Genomic DNA, 18,785 nt, shown 5'->3' on the forward strand with positions numbered 1-18,785 from the left:
TTCTCCCCTCAGAAGCGAGTCTCTTGTTCCTTTCGGAAAAAGTCTCACTTCCCTCGTGTTTTAATTGGCTCCATTCACATGGAAGCTTTTCTGGGAGCCCAGGCCGTGATGATGGGACCGAGGTGCGCTCCAGATGTTGTGGATGCCAGGGATCGAGTTCCTCCTGCTCTCTACACCACTTCTAATGATCATTTAGAATCAGAGAATCGTGCGAAGAGTAACAGCTGCCTCTGGCCTGAGAACTGTTTAGAACAGGCCACTAACGCACAAATGTGTGCCTGGAACCAAGTGGTCCGGGTGGGTTAAGCTTAGTGCCAAGCCTGGTGCTTGGACTCTGGGCTCCCTACAAGTTATGGAACTATGAGCTGCCCAGGAGCAGAGTGGCTCCTCTGCTCGTTTCTACACAGTGTCAGTAAAGTCAACGGGCAGCATTGTGGATACTGGTTTAATACATGTCGTATTTTCTCAAAGGGAAGCTGTACTGTACATCAGGAGTCAGCCAATGAAGGCTTCCTTTTTAGGTTTTTGTTCAATATAATTTAAGCAATCATTCCACAGGAGTATTTTCCTATTCATTTTCCTTTGGCCTCCAGAAAAATCTCTTTCTGCGTGCATCAGGTTCCAGTTGTGTCTTGTGTTCCAGTCTTTTTCTGTGCGTATTCAAGGAATGTCATGTGTAATAATCCACATCTAGTTATTTACGAAGGATCGAGCAGCAGCTCAGGGCTCTAATGATTGTTTTACTTGGGTAGATTTAGGAAACACTGAAACAAAACAGCCCTCTGGCAAGTCAGATGGAAAAATAAAATGTAAAATAATTTTAAAAACTCTTCATAGAGAGAACAGCAACTCATCCACAGATGATATATGGGCCTTGTCAAGAATTAAATCAATGAGATGTCTCGTCTGTTTTTTAATTTAACATGCAAAAAGAACACACATTCCCGCTCTCTTGAACAAGAATGAGCACAGGCAATTTTTGCGTTTGTGTTGTTTCATGTATTTCTAAACAGAACCCCGTAAACAATGAAAAATAAGCACCTTCAGACAGGACTTCATCTGAAAAGATGTTCTGATCCATGTGTCTGTGGCTGAAAACTGGATCTGGTGCTCAAGCTGCATGAAGAGAATCGAATCCTGAGTCCTCTGGGTGTCCTTCTAATCTGTGAAGAACACCCAGAGGAATAAAAGTAGATCCCTGAACTGCCTTCATCACAGAACCATAGCACTTGAGCGGGGCTCAAAGACCAAAGAACGAGGATACACGAGTGAAGTTCACAAGTGTGCCACAGTAGAGCAGTGCCGCACTGTAATTTTTCCTGGGTTTATCACATTAAATCCCTAACCTTTCCACAGATTCCTATATTGTGTGTACTGCTTTACCATTAACCTCCACACCTAAGAACAGTTTAATCCAGTTACACAATACCTTGATTTTACTACACTAAACCATGGGACATTTTTAATAACATTACAATGGAACCCTCTTCAAATCTCTTTCTTGTTCTTGCATCACAGTAGAGTAAAAATGGGGTCCAAAGCCACCAACAGCAACTCACAGTTAACACACCAAACATTTCAAACACTTCTGGACGGAAATAAAAGAATTCCACCTTCTTTGTCCCCCGTCCTCCAGCTCTTTGATTAAAGCTTAATTGATTGGACTGCAGCTTGAATGGAGCTGTTTATCCAATTACACAGGCAGGAACACAGTGGCTGTGTGCTTGTCGTCGATGCTCCATCTGTGAGTCTGTGATTGTGGTGTCTTGGGGCTGCAGGAGGGAGGGTTATCGTCTCAGAAAGGGGCAGACTGGAGATCTCATTACCTGGCACAGGCACCAATTCCTCTGTCCCAATAAATGGAGTTTCTCCACATTTGTAATTATCAGTGCCACCAAACCGGACAGCAATCTGCTCCTTACTGAAGCAGAGAGAAAGTCTGATCTTGCAGGCTTGACTACACCAGTGATCAATACGTCTACCTCTCTGGAAGAATTCTGCCCCCGTGACTCTCTCACTTTCTCTCCCCAGCTCGGACCACAAATCAGGATAGGATGACAGCAGGTGACTTATCACACTGCCTTTCATGCCTCTATTTCCCAGGCTTTTACAGGCTAAAAAACTGCCAATAGATTAGAGCCAAATTCCCAGGATATACCCTGCATCAGCAAGAAATGATGATAAACACTGTTCTACAGTAATGTCAGGTTCTACTGAATTTCATTGTGCAAAACTGTTTTCATTTTAATCAGACACCACTGTGCCAACGTAAGTCTCTACAGTATATAGATATAGAATTGTATTAAGAGTGAATTCCCACTGCACACAAGGCACTCTAGAACAGCAATCTCCGCTATTCATTCCACAAAACCCCAATCTTGCAGGTGTACGGGTGTTTTCATGCAGTGGGAATCCTGACCAATTACTGTATATTCTGCTCCAAGTGTTAATTTCACAAAGAATTTTATCCCAAACGTTCAGGGGCAGCAGCAAAGTACACCAAGGAAGGCCCTTCAAACCAGGCCACTGTGAACCCAGGAACCTTCGTCTGCCTGTGTAAAGCAACTTACTGTGGGGTCTCAGCCACTGTTTCTCACTCTTCTGTAGTGTCTGACATGTCCACTGTGGTGAAAGAAGAATTGCCAAAGGGAGGCAGAAAGCTAGCAGACTGCAAGACAGCGGTGAAAGGCCTAGTTCTGTCCAGCAGCGTCGGCTCCTCGGGTTCAGCACAGTGAACGCTCTTCTTCACATCCCCACCTCGCTGCGCCAGGAACTCTCAAGGTGCTAGTTATCTGGTTTTGCTCAAAGGCGGTATTCCATTTATGCCAAAACCAGCCTGGTGTCAAGTTGGTAATTCTAGAAGACAATACCTGTAACCCAGCGCCAATGGACCAGAGACCGGACCTATCTTTTTCTAAATGCTCAAAACAAATAGCTGATGCTGCTTTTCACAGAGAAAGTGAAGAAACCGGTGACCAGGTTTTAAAATGAGGTCCAGCTGAACTTTACTTGTCTTAGAAAATAACTGAAGAGTGCGTCATCCCAGCTGTCTGTCCCTGGTGGCCGCGGGTCCCAGGTGCAATCCCATTAGCTAATGGACCCTTTGCTTTGTCACCCGGGTTCCCACAGAGCTCCTCTCCCGCCTGTGGCAAAAACATAGCGCCGACGACCGAACCAAGAACGAGCTGGTGACCTGAAACTGATCTCACACATTTCCCATTTAGCAGAGCCTGAGCGCAGGGCCATCAGTCACTGTCCAGAGGTCAGGCCGCCGGGCAGACTTCCAGAGCGCGGCGTCTCATCAGCGAGACAGACGTGCGAGGGGCCGAGCCAGCGCTTGCTCAGGCGTCTCCAATGCCCCGGTCATCCTGGTCATGAAACCGTATGATTTGGATCAGCTGGAAGAACAGCACTGGCCAATACTTGTGAGTGACAGCCAAATGTAAGCCTGCCTGGGGATGATCGATGCTGGCAGGGAAATTCATTCTATATATTTGACAGGCATTTAGAGCTGCAGAATGGCTGCTCTGTACTGAAAAACAAAACCCCTAATTTGTCTCACTGACACATAATTCCTTTGTAAAGCATCTTTGCTGATATGTGCAACAAAATCAAGCATTTAGAACAGACAATGTTCAAAAATTATAAAGTTATAAAATTATAGAGAGTTTGAGAAGTTATAAAGACTACTGAACAGCCACAGGAGCAAAGTATGTTGCTTAGCGAACCTTGGACAGTGCTGCCATGTTTTCCCCCATGTAAAATCAAAAGCACAAGCTTAAACAAATATGGTAAAAAAACAGCTTTTGTTGGGTTAAACACAAATAGATCAGATAGATTGGTGTGTATGAATGCGAGTTCATTCTCCACCGTGTTTAATAAATAAATCAGTGAGCCGTTTTCATTTCATCTGTCTCAAGTCATGTGAAATGGAAACGACAGCCACAGTAGCAGAGATTAAATTGTCTCATCCAATTAAACAATACTCAGGAAAAGTGCAACGGTTGTCCAATTTATCCAACCAATCAGGAGGGGGGAGCTTTGTTATGCAGTTCTGACACTTGTCACAGACTCTTAAATTAAAGCTGCTGAATATGTTGCAAAGAGGACCCCACCACTGCCCAGCTTTCCTCACTGAAACACCCCGAGACTAACGAGCGGGACTCACGGTGCAACACTGTAAACAGTCCTCCGGGCCATTTTCAAACTGCTCTATCCTATACAGGGTATCAGTAAATGCTGAGGTCACAAGGACAAAGCTAGGGAAAACTGAAGTTATTTGCAGGGAATATATCAAATTACAGCAATTAAGTCAGAATAAAAACCATTTACCCATTCCATAACCCAAGATCAGGAAGTCCAGGCTTAATCTGTAAGGCTGTCACCAGAGGTGCCCAGGTGTGGGGGCTCTGTGAGCCCATGACCAGAAGTGTCCGGGTGAGGTGGCCTGTAACCCCTCACCAGAGGTGCCCAAGTGTGGGGGCTCTGTGAGCCCATGACCCAGATCGGTGGGGTTCTGCAAACCCGTCACCAGAGATGCCCAGCTCGGGGGTTTCTGCCAGCCCACCCATGAGCAAAGGCACCCAGCTTAGGGCTCTGCTCTTGCCCACATTGGATCCCTTGCGGACTTCCCTGAGCTGCTCCAAGAGTCCGGTGCATTAGAATGAGTGAAGTGGGAGGCAGAGTCTTCCTGAACCACACACATGGCTCTCCTCAGAGGCTGCAGGGTAATTAAGAGAGCCAGACTAAAGATATTTTTCTCTCCATACATACAGTATTTAGACTAAACTACTTTGTTTTTATTAACAGAATAAAATATTCAAAAGCCAGGAGCCATGAAGGCAAAGGCATTTAATACAGTACATCATCTAAACAACCTTCTAAGACACAATTGTTACTGTAACTATTATTATAACGATGATGATGATGAGCCAGATTTCATCAACACAGCAGTGAGAGGCTTCTCTATCCCATGACATTCTGGATTTGTGTGGGCCTGTTCGAGGGTGGATATAGGGTCATGTTCCACTCATTGCTCTGGGGGTCCCTAAATAACCAAGAGAAGCTTTCAAACAGGCCCTTGCATGTACAGCATGTAGTGTGTATAACCAATACTCTCCCAAAGTAAGAGTTTAGCAGGCAATTTGCAGAAACAGGTTGCTGTGACCCTGGCTTGTCTATCCTGACCACTGCTTACAGTATTATAAGATGTTATCTTATAATGCACTAAATAGAATGTTGTATACGACTGTGGTCATAAATATTGCTCCTCTGGAATCAGTCTAAAGAAAAATAACTGGATACATTCTGGGATTAAGGCAGTGTCCCACACTGACAGGCTGAAGGAACTGAATCTCTTCAGTCTGAAGGGAGTGTCCCACACTGACAGGCTGGAGGAACTGAGTCTCAGTTTCAGTCTTGAACAGAACATATGAGGGGACCGGATATAAATATTAAAGATACTCTGAGTAATTCTTCATAAATGAATATGTAGTTTCTCCTGCAGTCTGTTTTAAATACTTGTCTAAACTGCACAGAAGGTTCTGAGCTTGAGGATACAAAATAAAACAGACAACAACCCACTTAAATATAATAAATACTGTGAGTCGAGTGTGTGCTTTGGGAAGCTGTGGCAGATAACATAAAATGTGGAAATACCAAAATCAGTTATTGTAATGTGCAAAAATATACATGCTACAGAATAAAAAAGTGTCACAACAAAAGTAAAAAAATAAAATAAAAGCAAGATTCTAAAGAAAAACAGCTACAGGAGACTCCTGAGGACCAGCTGTGTCCGTTCCAGTATTGAAAAATACCACGTTGTGTACAGAAATCAGCAAGAATAAACACAGAACATACAGCCTCGAGACAGAAGTTATTTTAGTCAGAGAAACACACTTTATACAGTTAAGCAGGATGCCCATTTAAACAAAACAGGTTGTATTCATTTTCGCACTCAGCTTCACTGTGACGATCGCAGCAAAGGCGTCACGTATTCGGGAGCGCTACACGAGTTGTACTGTGTATACAGCACATGGAGCATTTCAGTTATATTTCATAGTATATAACTTGTACTGAAACCCCAGATACAATCTAACCAGAAAGCATAACTTCCCTTTAATTCGATTGCCACTGGACCCGAGCTCGTTTTCACCCTGCCTGTGTCTGAAAAGGTGCCCCTCTCTCAGCCTGAGCCTCAGGTGTGCGGGAGCACACACCTGGCGAACACCTGGCAAAGCTGCCTGTCCGCGGCGTGTTTCCTCATGACCCGCAGCAGCAGGGCTGGGATACGGACCGGACCGGACCGCACACTGGTCCTCCCCCCTGTCCTATGACCAGAGGCCGGGAATAATTTCAAGTGAAGGGGCTAACCTGTATTTCAGTAAAGAGCAAAAGTTCTTAAAAGTGCTTATTTCGCCTACATGTTTCTCACCGGAAAACTTCGGCTCCACCCGCGAGTCGTCGCTCTGTCCTCCTGACAGCCGCCGGAACTGACGTCACCACGGGCGACGACGACGATCGATCCTCTCCCGCTGTCGTTTCTGCCCGCTTGTCCTCGATCATCTCTTTCAAATATTCTTTAGTCGCTATCATTTACAGAGAAGCCCACCCCAACACCAACCTCCTTTCTGAATGTTTAATTTACCCATTTATCCTCTCCACTCACTATAATGTCGATCCGTACTATGGTAATTAAAAACGATCTCAGGTGTTTAGCGTCTAGTGGAAAATCCGACCAATCACGTAGATTTAATTTGCATACCGCTGGTTGGGTCACGATAGGTCAAATGCAATTAATTTTTTGGATTTAGTACACAGCTGCGTACTAGATGATGTGGTACTATCTGGAGAACATCTCCAGCTCCCAGCTCAATTGCAGTGAAAAACCGTGCAGATCAAAGCTGAACTTATGCTCGGTGTGGTGCAGCATTGCTGTTCTTCTGATTAGCACGAACTGCTGGGGCTCCGAATCGGATCATTTCGATTAAGCTCATCAATAAATTCACGTCGGCCAGAATTATTACTATCTATGTCTCGGGATAGTATGTAACTGAATGTCCCTGGTAATTTAATGTTATTTTTTTATTTAAGAACGGCATATATGTTAAAATATACCAGACAAGGGTGGGTAACTGCTAATGCGGTACTCAGTTGCTATTGGACACGAAAGAAACTAGAACAGCAGGAGCGGGGTTTATCATGTATCGTAATACAGTCGCTTTGATTTTATTTTACTTCCACTGATAAATTATCTAGATTCATATGGAGATCCTGCGAATAAGCCAACACATTGCTATTTGGTTTTACTGTATGTGCAAGCTACATTTGTGTCTGACATAGTATAAATATAAGCGTTATGCATTTACAGGGGCTATATTTGTTGCACTTCATCTACAATAAGAGTTGTTTTAGTTTACATATGTTGGGATCTTCTCCGTTTGAGGTAGTGAGTTAGATGAGTAAGCTCATGGTATGTTGAGAGATGACCGACAAAGGCATGAGCTGCATATTCCTCACAATGGAGTTGGAGAATCATTACAAAAGCACCAGCTAATGTCCAATAGCATGAGCAATCAGAATGAACGTATAAAGTGCTGGGATATGGGATCATCTACAATTAAAAAACAAAAACAAATTGTGAGCGTTTGGACTCTGGACTTGTGCTCGCCTCTCATCTGGTCTGGGTACCGGTCCGTTAAAGCACCGTCACTGCGGCACCGGAAGTCCTTCCCAACCTCGCTGTGACTGGATGAGCCTCCTGTTCTGCCTCCAAGGCGCTCGGCACACTCCGGCTGTCTCTCCACCGTTATTGTTGGACCTCAGCCACAGGTACGAGAAGCGACGCTTTGCCGAGGAACTGTCTCAAATAATCACTTTTAAAACAATGACGATAACACCTTTTTATTAAACATAACCTTACATTTGCCTACACAACTTATTCTCTGTAGCCCCAATATCTGTGCATTTCCTCGAGAAACACAATTCTGGAGTCCCATCACAATGAAATCTGTTCAATTAACACCCCGACAGAACACATTTAAGACTTACACCCCTTTCAAATATACAGTATATTAACTTGAGTTCTCTTCAAACCCAAAGATATCTGAAAATTCACTATTGCATACTAAGGTCTCTACATGCATGAGCTTCTATAGGGCTACTAATAAAGACAAACTTCTGTATTCATTTGGGTTGAACTCCAGTACGCTGCTCTCAGTTCGTTGGCGGTCTCTACTCATCGTGAAGTAGACTTGACGTGGACTCTATTTTTATAAACAGTACTGTATGTGTGTGTTTTTGCATGGCCCCTGATGGGTCAGGATCTCTGGATAAAGGTAACTGAGAGTTCTCAAGGCTCAAACGAGGCGCTAGTGTTAGATGTTTGACTTGGTTAGTGCAGATCGTGTGATGGTTGACAGAGCTTTTCTGTTCTTCAATGAAGACACATACAGTACAATGGTCTATTAAAGTCTATTGATGTGGAACTGTGGACTAGTTTTTTTAAAATATGTATTAGGAGAGTATTAGCCACTCAAAGGAAAATATGACAATGCGTCACAAAAATGTGTTTAAAAACTGGAAAGTTCATCTGATAAGGATGTGCCGTGCAGTTCAATGAATGACAGGACCACACTTGCTTCTAGGTCAGTAGTTTCCTGCACAGGGATCACAGCTGAACAGAGTTTGATCTGAATCGCCATGATTTCCACAGGAGAACGATTTCCTTTAACCGCAACGATAGCGGTGTTGCTGAAAAAGTCGCAGGCGGCTGGGCGGTATCCGTGGGCGAGCTCGGGAGTTATGAATCGCTCGACCTGGCCGAGGGGAGAGAGACTACCGCTGCGCGTGGGAGGGCTGGGGCCAGGAGGCACAAGGGGACGTGAGCGGGAGACATGATCAGATCACACGAATGAGCTCCCGTTTCGCTTCCCCTTGGCCGAGAGGGATCTGGCGCGCTGCCCGTGACCTGCGGATGGCTCTCAGAGAATGTGGCACCTAAACCAATTAGATAAGACTGCCATAGGGCAACTAATCCAACATATACAGGTCCCATCGTCAATATGCTGAATCTCCAAACTGTTGAGCAAACAGTATTTTTATATGACTGTTTATCATTAGATTGATTTTGATTAAAGGCGTCCGGTGTCTCTGAGAAAACACCCAGGCCTAGTGGGGGCACTAGTGGGAGCGGTTAACTGGGGTTTGTGTGTGACAAAGGCCAGTTCATCATTTAATCCTGAACAAAATGTGCTCCATAATCTCATTTATTCAGCTTGATACCATTATTCTATTGTTTCAGTCAGCTGAGTCGTCTTTTTCACTTTCAGCTTAATTATCATAATTACCTAATTGGACACATAATTGGCTTAATTGAAAACATTCCCCCATGTCCTCCAGTCTGAAGGAGGACGAAGTTGGTTACTATAGGAGACTGCAGCCCTGGTCTTTGAGAGCCACAGTGGCTTCTGGTGTTTTTTTTCAGCTGAGTGCTGAATTGGATCAATCAATTGCTTAATTAGAAAAAATTAACGTTTTCCAAACCTCTGATCATCGCCAATTCAAGGCAGGGTGTGAGACACAATTCCTGGAGGGCCTGGTGTCTTCTGGTTTTTGTTTCATCTTGAGCAGTCAATTATGCAATTAACCTCATTAAATTCTTGACCCTATAGAGGATTTTTCTAAAGGTCATTTCCACTTGATTACTCAAAACACCCAATTCATTAAGGGACCAGTTACCTAGAAAACACTTAAAAGCAGCATCAGAAGCAGTACAATCCTGCCTTTAAATAAACCATTTGACCATATAAGGATTAGTGTAAAGACTTGCACTGGGCTAAAATCAAAGTGCAAAAATGGATTATCCCTGTTCCACACCCCCCAGAACCCTGATTTTCACTGGTGCTCTGCCCTGTTCAAGGTGACCCTTCTGAAGGGGTGTTATAAACATTCAGGTCCTGCACAGCTGCAGAGCTGAGAGCTGAAGAACAGCCATCAAGCACAGACTTGCACTCACAGGACAAGACGATCAGCTCTGAGCTGTGATGTGTTAAGAGTCAACATCACTTTCTGTGCTGCCATCTGTAAAATGTTTTAGCAGTGTAGTGCCATTATTTTAATCACCCAGCTGCTTTGTTAAACCAGAGTCTACTACAACTAGGAAGGTCAAAGCTTAAAAAGAAAACCCTAATGGTTAAAAAAGAATGGCACCTGCAGATTAGTTTAAAACATTTTCCCTTATTCTTCCTGTGCTTTTAAAAGCAGAGAGGAGTGAGCAGAGCAAAATGCAGAGCATCAATTATCGAATTCCTAAGCCAGCTGCCTGTGTGAATTCAGAGTGATGTAATTGCACCTGAGCTCTGAGCGATACAGTGTTTGACATCACTTCTCTATTTAACTTCACTTGTTAGGAATACCTTTCTAATTACCATGCAGCTGTGTGAATATCATCTCCATTTCAAGATGTCAAAATACTCCTGTAGAGAAGAAAAGAGATACTGAAACGCACCAGGTCATTCTGGTTGAATTCTAAAGAAAAGGTAGTTTTCTTTATTTTGACACCCCAGAATTGGAACAGTTTGAAGCTCCAGCTGAGAGTCCGACAGAAGCATGGGGCTTCCTGTCAATCTGGGGAGATTTCGGCCTGCATTACTGTGTCAGTTCAGCCCGATAAAAACATGCACCTTTCCATCTGCTTTTATTTATAGTAACCAAAGGCATTTTAAGGATGCAAGAAAGAACAGCAGATCAATTTAGACTACAGCATTTATTTATTATTGAACCAATCCAATTTGTAAATAAGAAAAAAAAGGAGGAAAGGGTCTTCTTCTGAGGCAGCATCTTAGTTTTTTTTCTAATAGAAATTCCTAATGGATACACTCCAGGCCAGACGGAGGAGAGACTGATTAAATTACTTTCCATTGCCAGTGCCCCTGTGTGTGCTGGTGTGGGGGACCACAGGATTGCCCCTGTCCCTCACGGGCCCCCGCACGCTCAGGGCCCAGCTGATGAGTCCTCAGAGTGGAGGGAGGAGACCCCTCGGAAAACAATCACACTAAGACCCCAGCCTCCAGCCTGACATGCCCCTGATCACCAAGGTCTCCATTTTCCTTCTTTTTTGTCTGATGGACCTCAAAGCAGAGTTTAACTGTTGCTAAAGAACTTACGTATTCCAGGAATCCGTGCTAATGACGTTACTTCTGAAGATGTCTGGGCTCTGACTGAGTCCTTTATGGTGCCGCATGAGACCAGGACCTCTTGTGCAGGCAGTGGCAATGACTTCTCTCTTTTGTAACCTTGGTGCATTACCCAAGCTGACCAGCAGAGGCCACTGTGGTCCTGTTTGTGCCACGCAGCAGCTCTCCTCAGCACTGTTGACTCACTCTGGGGGAAGGCTTACATTAAGAAATGCCTTCAAGGCATTAAAAACACCAGGACGGAGTGTTTCAGTCTAGCAGCGCGGGGATTAAATGTTCCTATGTGACAGATCGGAGCTGCAAGCTGACAGCCTTTGACACAAGTCCCGGGTTCCCCCGAAAGTTTACCAAGGCAAGTTTACAAGACTATTTTAGAGTTTGTCTGCCATTTGTCTAAACGTTCCAAAAACTGTAAATAGAAACATGTCGGAATTAAGGGAACAGTTGCCAGTAAAACACAGAGCGCCCCCATGCGTATGAGATGGCACAGATGGTGCAGTTGTTGAAACAAAAGGCTAAAGTGATAACCGGGAAATGAATTAGAGCAAATCTTTAGCAAGTAAAGGACATGAAAGCTTTTTAAGAATTGCATGATCCTCCAGTCCTTCTTGTTTTACTGGAATTACTCTTGGTTTCAGGGAATTACAGGTAGGGGACTTTGCTCTTTGACAGAGATCAAATTCCTCAGGGATGTAATTCTCCAGCATAGGCTGTGGACTCCGTTCGGTAGTGCTCACGGAAGAGACTGGACACATTCAGCTTCCACGCAGGGTCAAGGGATTCTCTCATACACTGATGTAAATTTGGAGTTGGAAGGAAAACCAGCATAAAGAGAAATTTTCCTGGATGAATCGTGGCGTACTGTAGCTGGGCAGCAGCTCTCGCGCCCGGCCTGATGTGTGACAGCTCATTAAACTGTACCTGCTGTGTGATTTCTCACTCCTAATACTCAACCAGGAAAAATGGCAAAACCTCAATTACTGCGGCAGCCCTGTTCTTTCCAACAGACACAGGAACCCAGGAAGCAGAAAGAAGAGCGTCACACACTCTGCTGTCTCGCCATGCTCTGCAGACCCATAACCCCCCTCCCACTGGCCTGCTGTCCAGTATCGGGCAGTGTCCGGTCTGACCTGCCCCTTAGCAGGCCTGTCATGGGCTCTGGACCCTCCCTGGCCCAGAAACCAGGACACAGCCCCGCCAGCCCCAGCCAACCCCCCTTCAATCAGAGAGGAAGCCAATCAACTCACCTGGCATATATACAGGAGTTATGTTGTAATAATATGAGTACCAACATTTAGTCTCATTCAGAAATAGTTTCTTCTGCACAGATCACAGTCTTACTAGGTGTTAGAACATAGCAGGGCTGGCCAGTCAGCTGACCTTATTGCATTCCAGTCTGCTTTTTAGCACTGCCTGGTCTGCAGTGATGTAAATGAATTGATCATCAACAAATCAGGCAAGCGGGCCACTCAGATAACGGACATAAGCGGTACAGCTGCTCTGGAGGCAGTCCAGCCAGGGGACACAAGTGAAAACCTGAGCACAGGATGTACCTCTTTACCTAGCAGGGGTCTTGGGAGACCTACCCAGCCATACTGCTGAAGGTGGAACCCTGGCTTTTGTCTGGAATCAGCGGGTTGAAATCCTGGAATCAGTTAGCTGCTAAAATAGGATCAAGATGGGCTGAGTGGTTCCTCTTGTCAGTGTCCTTACACTCTTAAGTCTTGTCGCTGTATGGATTGGAAAGTCATGTATTTGATTACTGTGGTGCTGTAAATATTTAAACGTTCATTTCCAGTTGTCTGTCATCCTATAACGGGTCATGTGCACAGAGGAAGTAGCTCAGGGTACATAATGAATCAGGGGTTTGCGATGCGCTGATAACTCTACTGTGTCGGTGTGACCAGCAGGCCGGGACCAGGTCGGGACTGGTCATTGGCTGAGGCTGAGAGGCTGAGACGACTCCCAGCCAATCAGAGAAGAGAATGGAAGTTCTTTCCGCCTGCCCCCCCAGTTCCATAAAACACACTCCTGTTATACGTTATACAAAACACTGACGAGTTTCATTCTCTTCGCATATTAAGAAATGACAGTGCAGAAAATTTTTTTATTCTCATAAAAATACTATATGAAAACAATAAAACACTACTCATACAGGTTTGTGTAAAAAAGGACAGACAGATAAAAAGGTTTTCACAGGAAGTTATAGTGTCAGGCTCCTCAGAAGCAAGCTGGCTGTGACAGACGGGGATCAGGAGTTTCAGATGGGATGAGGTTGAGGTCCTGTGGAAAAGCAATAGGAAAAACAAACAGGGGGAGGATTTCAAGTCCCCTAGAGAGTGAAGAGCCAATGCTTGGGTTAGGCTGTCAGCTGCAGCAATGTACTGTACAGTATGTCTACTCGTCTAACTGGATATGTCCTACAGGACATGAACGGTTGGGTTGCTTGTGAAGGATTTTCAGGATTTTCAGAATGGCAGAAGTGTGCAGGTTAAGAGCACAACAGTCCCCAGTGCTCTTCAAAGCTGCTTCTTGTTAGCTCGCAGTCCACAGTGTGCACGGGGGTGGAGTGCAGCTCGTAAGGCAGGCTGACGTACCTCAGCGCAGGGGTGGGGCTGTGGAAATGCTGGATGGGTTTCAGTCGGTATAAAGGCCCATTCTCCTGGTTCCAGGGAGCTTTAGTCCATCGGTGCTTCAGGAGTCCACCTCTGTCATGAAACGGGCCCAGAGTCTGCGTCACAATGTTGGAATGAGCCTGCGGATCGCCTGATCTGTCCTGCTCCGCCACAGAGCCACCCCAGGCAAAGATGAGACACGCAGGACGCTCGTCAGAGACAGGAACACTCCCCTGAAGGGCCTGGTGCTCACGAGCAGATAGGTATCAGAGTTTCTGCGCTCCAGCAGCGGATCAGCCAAGCGGGGAAGCTAACGCACTACTATTAATACGAAAACTTGCACAAGTAAGAGAACAAGTTAAAAGAAATCAGGCAATAAATGCGTATAGAAGCACTCAAGTGGGATGGCATTTTAAAAACTGCAAAGGATGGGAAGAAAGAAGTAAAACAAATGTTTCTGTCAGGGTTCTGTGCTGCTCAGGACATACTTACCTCCATCATCCCTGGCAGGCTCTGCTGGGAGTGGGGCCGAGCGACAGAGCTGCTCTGCCCATGGCGATCTCCTATTTTACTTCTTGCCTGCGGGGTCCTAATTAACTGCCTGGATTCCAGTGGCTTTCTGAATTCTGTTAGCTAAAATCTGACAAGTAAGCTGCCTAACGCCAGTGTTATTCATTTCCCAGTGGTTCTCTCAAAGCCCAACGTGTGTATTGTGTGTGTTGTGTATTGTGTGTTTTTCTGTTGCTGCAGCAGGGGGTGGTGGAAAAGACTATGAGACCATAAAAAACCCTGTATACCATTGCATTTCAATAAACTAGTAAACTTTCAAGGTAATTCATTCTGGTCCCATTGGCGAGCTTTTCATACAACTCTATTACGAACTTGAGGCTGATCTCAGCTCAGTATCTTAAATAACATGGGTGACAATTTAAATGGGGTGTACTGTATAGGGCCTGCCTAGTGATATTTTAGAGCCACTTGCTCACGGCATTAATCACTCGGTAGAAACACAGACGTCGCCCAACAGTAGGCTTCTGAACAGGACGGCGGAGTATCTGTGAGGGGCCGGTCGGGCTCCTGCCAGGCGGGGTGTCCAGGACGACAGCAGCTCGACTGGTCTTCCGTGGTGGACGTGGGACACCTCTGCCAAGGGCCTCTGCCACAACGTGGGCATTGTGATTGCTTTCTTACCCGCGGAGTGGACAGGTAACTTTCGAGCCCAAAGAACTGTGCCGAAATCTGCAGCACACACATGAGGGGAAACTGCTCTTAGGGGCTTCAATTCAGAGGAATGCAGGCTGGTTTCCAAATGCTTCTCAGTGTGAACAAAAGAAGGAACAAACAGAAATATAATGATTATTCCAACATTGAAAAAAGGCCAAACCAAGGTCAAGCAGCCACAACACTGGCTGAGGTTTAATTCCAAGTTCGAAAAACTAAAAAGAGCCCCCCCCTCCCCCCTCCCCCGACTTCAAAACAAAGAGAAGAATCTCTGGGCGACGCGAGAGGAGAGCAAGAGGAGAGTGAAGCCGTGCTCCTGGGGCGGCGGAGCGCAGCGACTGGGACCGGTTTGTTAACGAATTCTCAAAGGGAACACTCGGGTCGCCCCCTAGGAAGGAAAGGAGCCAAACGAAACTCTAAATGGCTTAAGACATGTGCAACATCAGTGAGAAAATGTCTAAAAAAACTGCAGTTCTCCCATTCTTGTGTGTGAAACCGGTGAAGGGAATCCTCCGGAAGAAAATCAAGACGTTTTTCAGAAAACCATGTTTAAAAAGCCTGTCTCCCTGTCCCCCTCCCCTACCCCTACCCCCCTCCCTCCTGTCGAAGTGGCAGTCAGTGCAAAAGTGCAGAGCTCAGTCTGCCCTCATCTTCCCGTCCTGTCTGCAGGAACAACGTGCGCGGGATTGCTCTTCCATCTGCGACGGCGCTGACTTCGCCCTTCAGCTCCTTCGTTCCCAGCTGCAGGCGTGGCGGTTTCAAGACAGGGTCTCAGACCTCGGTCTGGAAGTCTCCCTCTGAGGAGTCTGGGGTGTGGCTGGAGGTCTTGCTCCAGGCCTTGCTGTGCATTTCCAGTTTGTCTTTCTGTGTGGATGGGGCGGGGGTGAGGGTCATCGCTTTGAAACTGTCCCAGGACTGGTCATCAGGGGTGGACTTGTCCTGCCCAGAAAAAAAAAACGAGCTCAAGACTATCCGTTTTATCTGCAATCGTAAGCTGTCTTTCAAGACCGGTGCACAATAAACAGTAATCAGTGAGCAGGAGAAAAAAAAAACAGTTTTACATTCGAATTCTTTTGAGATACTGATGATTGCTCCCCAGCCGGAGTAACGTCAGCACCAAGGCTGTGATAGCAAGCACATTAAACAAATCAAGCCTGTGCCATGCATGCCCACAGGACAACTCTCCTGATGAGTAGAAATGAGCAGCTGCGTTAAAAAGGGATGAACAGAAGCTAGCCCTGTTATTAAAGAGCATGAAGACCATCCCAGGACAGATATCTCCTTCATCACCCTTCCATTACCAGAGAGGCGCTCACTCCTGGCCTCCTGGAGCCTAGGCCACACACACAGGGCATGAGGCCGAACTACAGCTCACACAGGACAGGCTGGGCCCTGATCAATCACTCACAGGCTGTTAAACCTGGAGCGAGTCCCCAGTAGCTGCACTTCAAACCTCTGCCACCAGGAGGCAGTAACAGATGAACAATACATTTTCACATACTTTATAAAAGATACAGCTGGCGGAGAATGACAGAGGAGGGGCAGTAAGAGAGGTCATTGCAGAGACTCTCCCTTCAGTGTGTGCAATGGTGCCTTCAGTAATCCTTCCGCTAGCTGCACCGTTATTGTCATGGTTTATCCATGATTTCCCATCCTTTAACCCTGCATTTATTTTGCAATGTTCGCTCAAGGTCTGTACCATACGTCGATGTACAGGACTTTACCACGATTTCACCCATGCTTCGCCGCACAAGGCTCTTAAGAAGGTTGGTGATGTAACAACAGACGCACACGCTGGGCTGTGGGATGAGTGTTTGGATGAGGACACAACCGCATCTCCTCGGCCAAGGTCCTGCAGCCCGGCACTGCTGCCTGCCTGCCAGTGCCCATCCCGCTCATCCCCTGTAGTCTTTCTACTTACACTCGAAGAGTTCTTTTCACCTCCGGCTGACGAAATGCTCCATCGCTTTTCCCTCTGTTTCAATAAAAAATGAAGGGGATCGTAGTCAGCAACAAAGCAGACCAGTCCTGGGCAAGTGTATGCTCTGGTTTCTGAAACCCAGCAGTGGAGCTCCAATCCTGGAGGGCCACCACACCTCCAGATTTTCCTCCCTGCTCTACTCTTAATGACCTCGTTGAGCTGATTATCACCATCTCTGGACCTGGTGAGCACCTTTCAAAGGGCTTTAGCTGTTGATGTGTTAAGGAGAACTGGATTGTGACCCTGGAGGACTGGAGCTGTGCACTTGTGGCTTTGTGGAGCTGCACAGTGAGCAACAAAATGAAGCTTGGCCGAAGACTCTTGCCCGTCCCTACAGTTACAGTATACCACAGGCTGTATATTGTTATACTAATAACAATAGCAGGAAAGTTTAAGGCAGAAAATGTGCAGTTTTCATCATGCATTTGACTCTGTTTGTGTCATTCTTTGCCATATTTCATTTGCTTAAATGTGACTTCAAAGTGCTTTACTTCAATTCAGTTTCTTGGAAATGTGTATTTAGGTGAACGTTTAGAGAAATTAATAAATAATTTCTCGAAGTGGTGCATCTGGGCCCCAGTGATGTGCGTTACTTCTACAAGCACGAGGCATCTGGAAAGATTTCATGCTCCTATGCTGATTCACTGTGAAGCGCTGTTTCATTTTCCACACCACGGCAGTGCAAGCTGTCCCTACTACAGTAATCCGATGGGTTCCAGCACGCCTGGGACTAACACCAGTCACAAAGTCATTTCAAGCAGAGGAGCATGGGATACTGAACTCACAGATACAGGGCTGCCATTGGGTTGATATTTCCTGCAATATTTTGTAGGTGTTCTCATGAAATTTCCTTAAGAGGTTGTTTCCTTCAAATTACTAATCTATGCTGTCTTCTGGTGTTTTCCACTGAAGAGACTGTGGGCTTATGGAACGTGAGGAACATCAGCCACCCTGAGGAAGTGCCTCTGTTCCAGAGGAGACGAACACCAGGGGAGTCTGTAGCAGCCCTGTCCGGAGCAACATTCGGGGCTCTTCGACTGGATGATTTAATGAGGTTCAGTGAGCGGTTGAGCTGTGCACAACGTGTACAGTATTTACAGCGCATCTTCCACAGCTCCTCAGCTCAGGGCAGTCAGGGCTGCAGGCAGTCCTGAGGCTCTGAGTCCTCGTGTGCCCACCAGGAGCTCAGTGCCAGGCAGGACCTGTGAGATTCGCTTTCACTAAAATCCCATAGAACCTCCGTCTCAGAAGTGAAAGGGAAACTAATCGGATCCCCCAGCCAACCTCAGTGGGAGCCCCGCCGTCCTGCTCCTCTGCCCCTTAACAACAACAGGAAACACAGGGGAGCTCTCTATCAGGGTTCCCAGTCCAGATCCAGGGGAGCCTCAGCTCCTGGTGTTCACTGCAGCTGAGCTCTAGTTTCTTAGAAATCCTGAATTCTCGTACTGTAGATCATCTACATATATAATCCTGAATCAAACCAACAGGGTGCTTGGTTGGAGCCAATTTTTGTTCTGCTCAGAGGTCGGAGACTTTAAATTAATTATGAAACACTGTAGCTACAAGGTAACCTCCCTGCAGGTTGGGGAACTAAACACAATTAAAGAGTTCAAATGAAACCTATTATGAGGTCTACTGAGGGTCCAATTATTGTAATTGAGAGCGCAGGTGGAATAAAAACCAGCAGGTGTGGGGGTCCCAGGACCAGGATTGGGAAGCTCTGGTCTATATCATTCCCAGCCATCGGGGGAGAGGAACTACACACTGCAGACA

At 46.0% G+C, this 18,785-nt stretch overlaps 1 protein-coding gene across 16 annotated transcripts in view; it reads right to left on the minus strand.

Moving 5' to 3' along the window:
• Positions 1–13,282: 13,282 nt before the first annotated feature.
• The window catches only part of adgrb2 (adhesion G protein-coupled receptor B2), a 164,212-nt gene continuing 158,709 nt past the window's right edge, over positions 13,283–18,785 (minus strand). For 13 of the 16 annotated variants that reach the window (XM_069195381.1, XM_069195382.1, XM_069195378.1 and 10 more), the window contains 2 exons: positions 16,953–17,006; positions 13,283–15,970 (listed from right to left, as the gene is read on the minus strand). In XM_069195381.1, the coding sequence (XP_069051482.1) occupies positions 15,803–15,970; positions 16,953–17,006 (222 nt within the window). In that variant the 3' untranslated portion in view covers positions 13,283–15,802. The remainder of the gene's footprint in view (positions 15,971–16,952; positions 17,007–18,785) is intronic. The other 3 variants (XM_069195386.1, XM_069195384.1, XR_011190951.1) reach the window with 2 other exon arrangements.

This window comes from Lepisosteus oculatus, chromosome 11, assembly GCF_040954835.1.
Source record: "Lepisosteus oculatus isolate fLepOcu1 chromosome 11, fLepOcu1.hap2, whole genome shotgun sequence".
Lineage (NCBI taxonomy): Eukaryota > Metazoa > Chordata > Actinopteri > Semionotiformes > Lepisosteidae > Lepisosteus > Lepisosteus oculatus.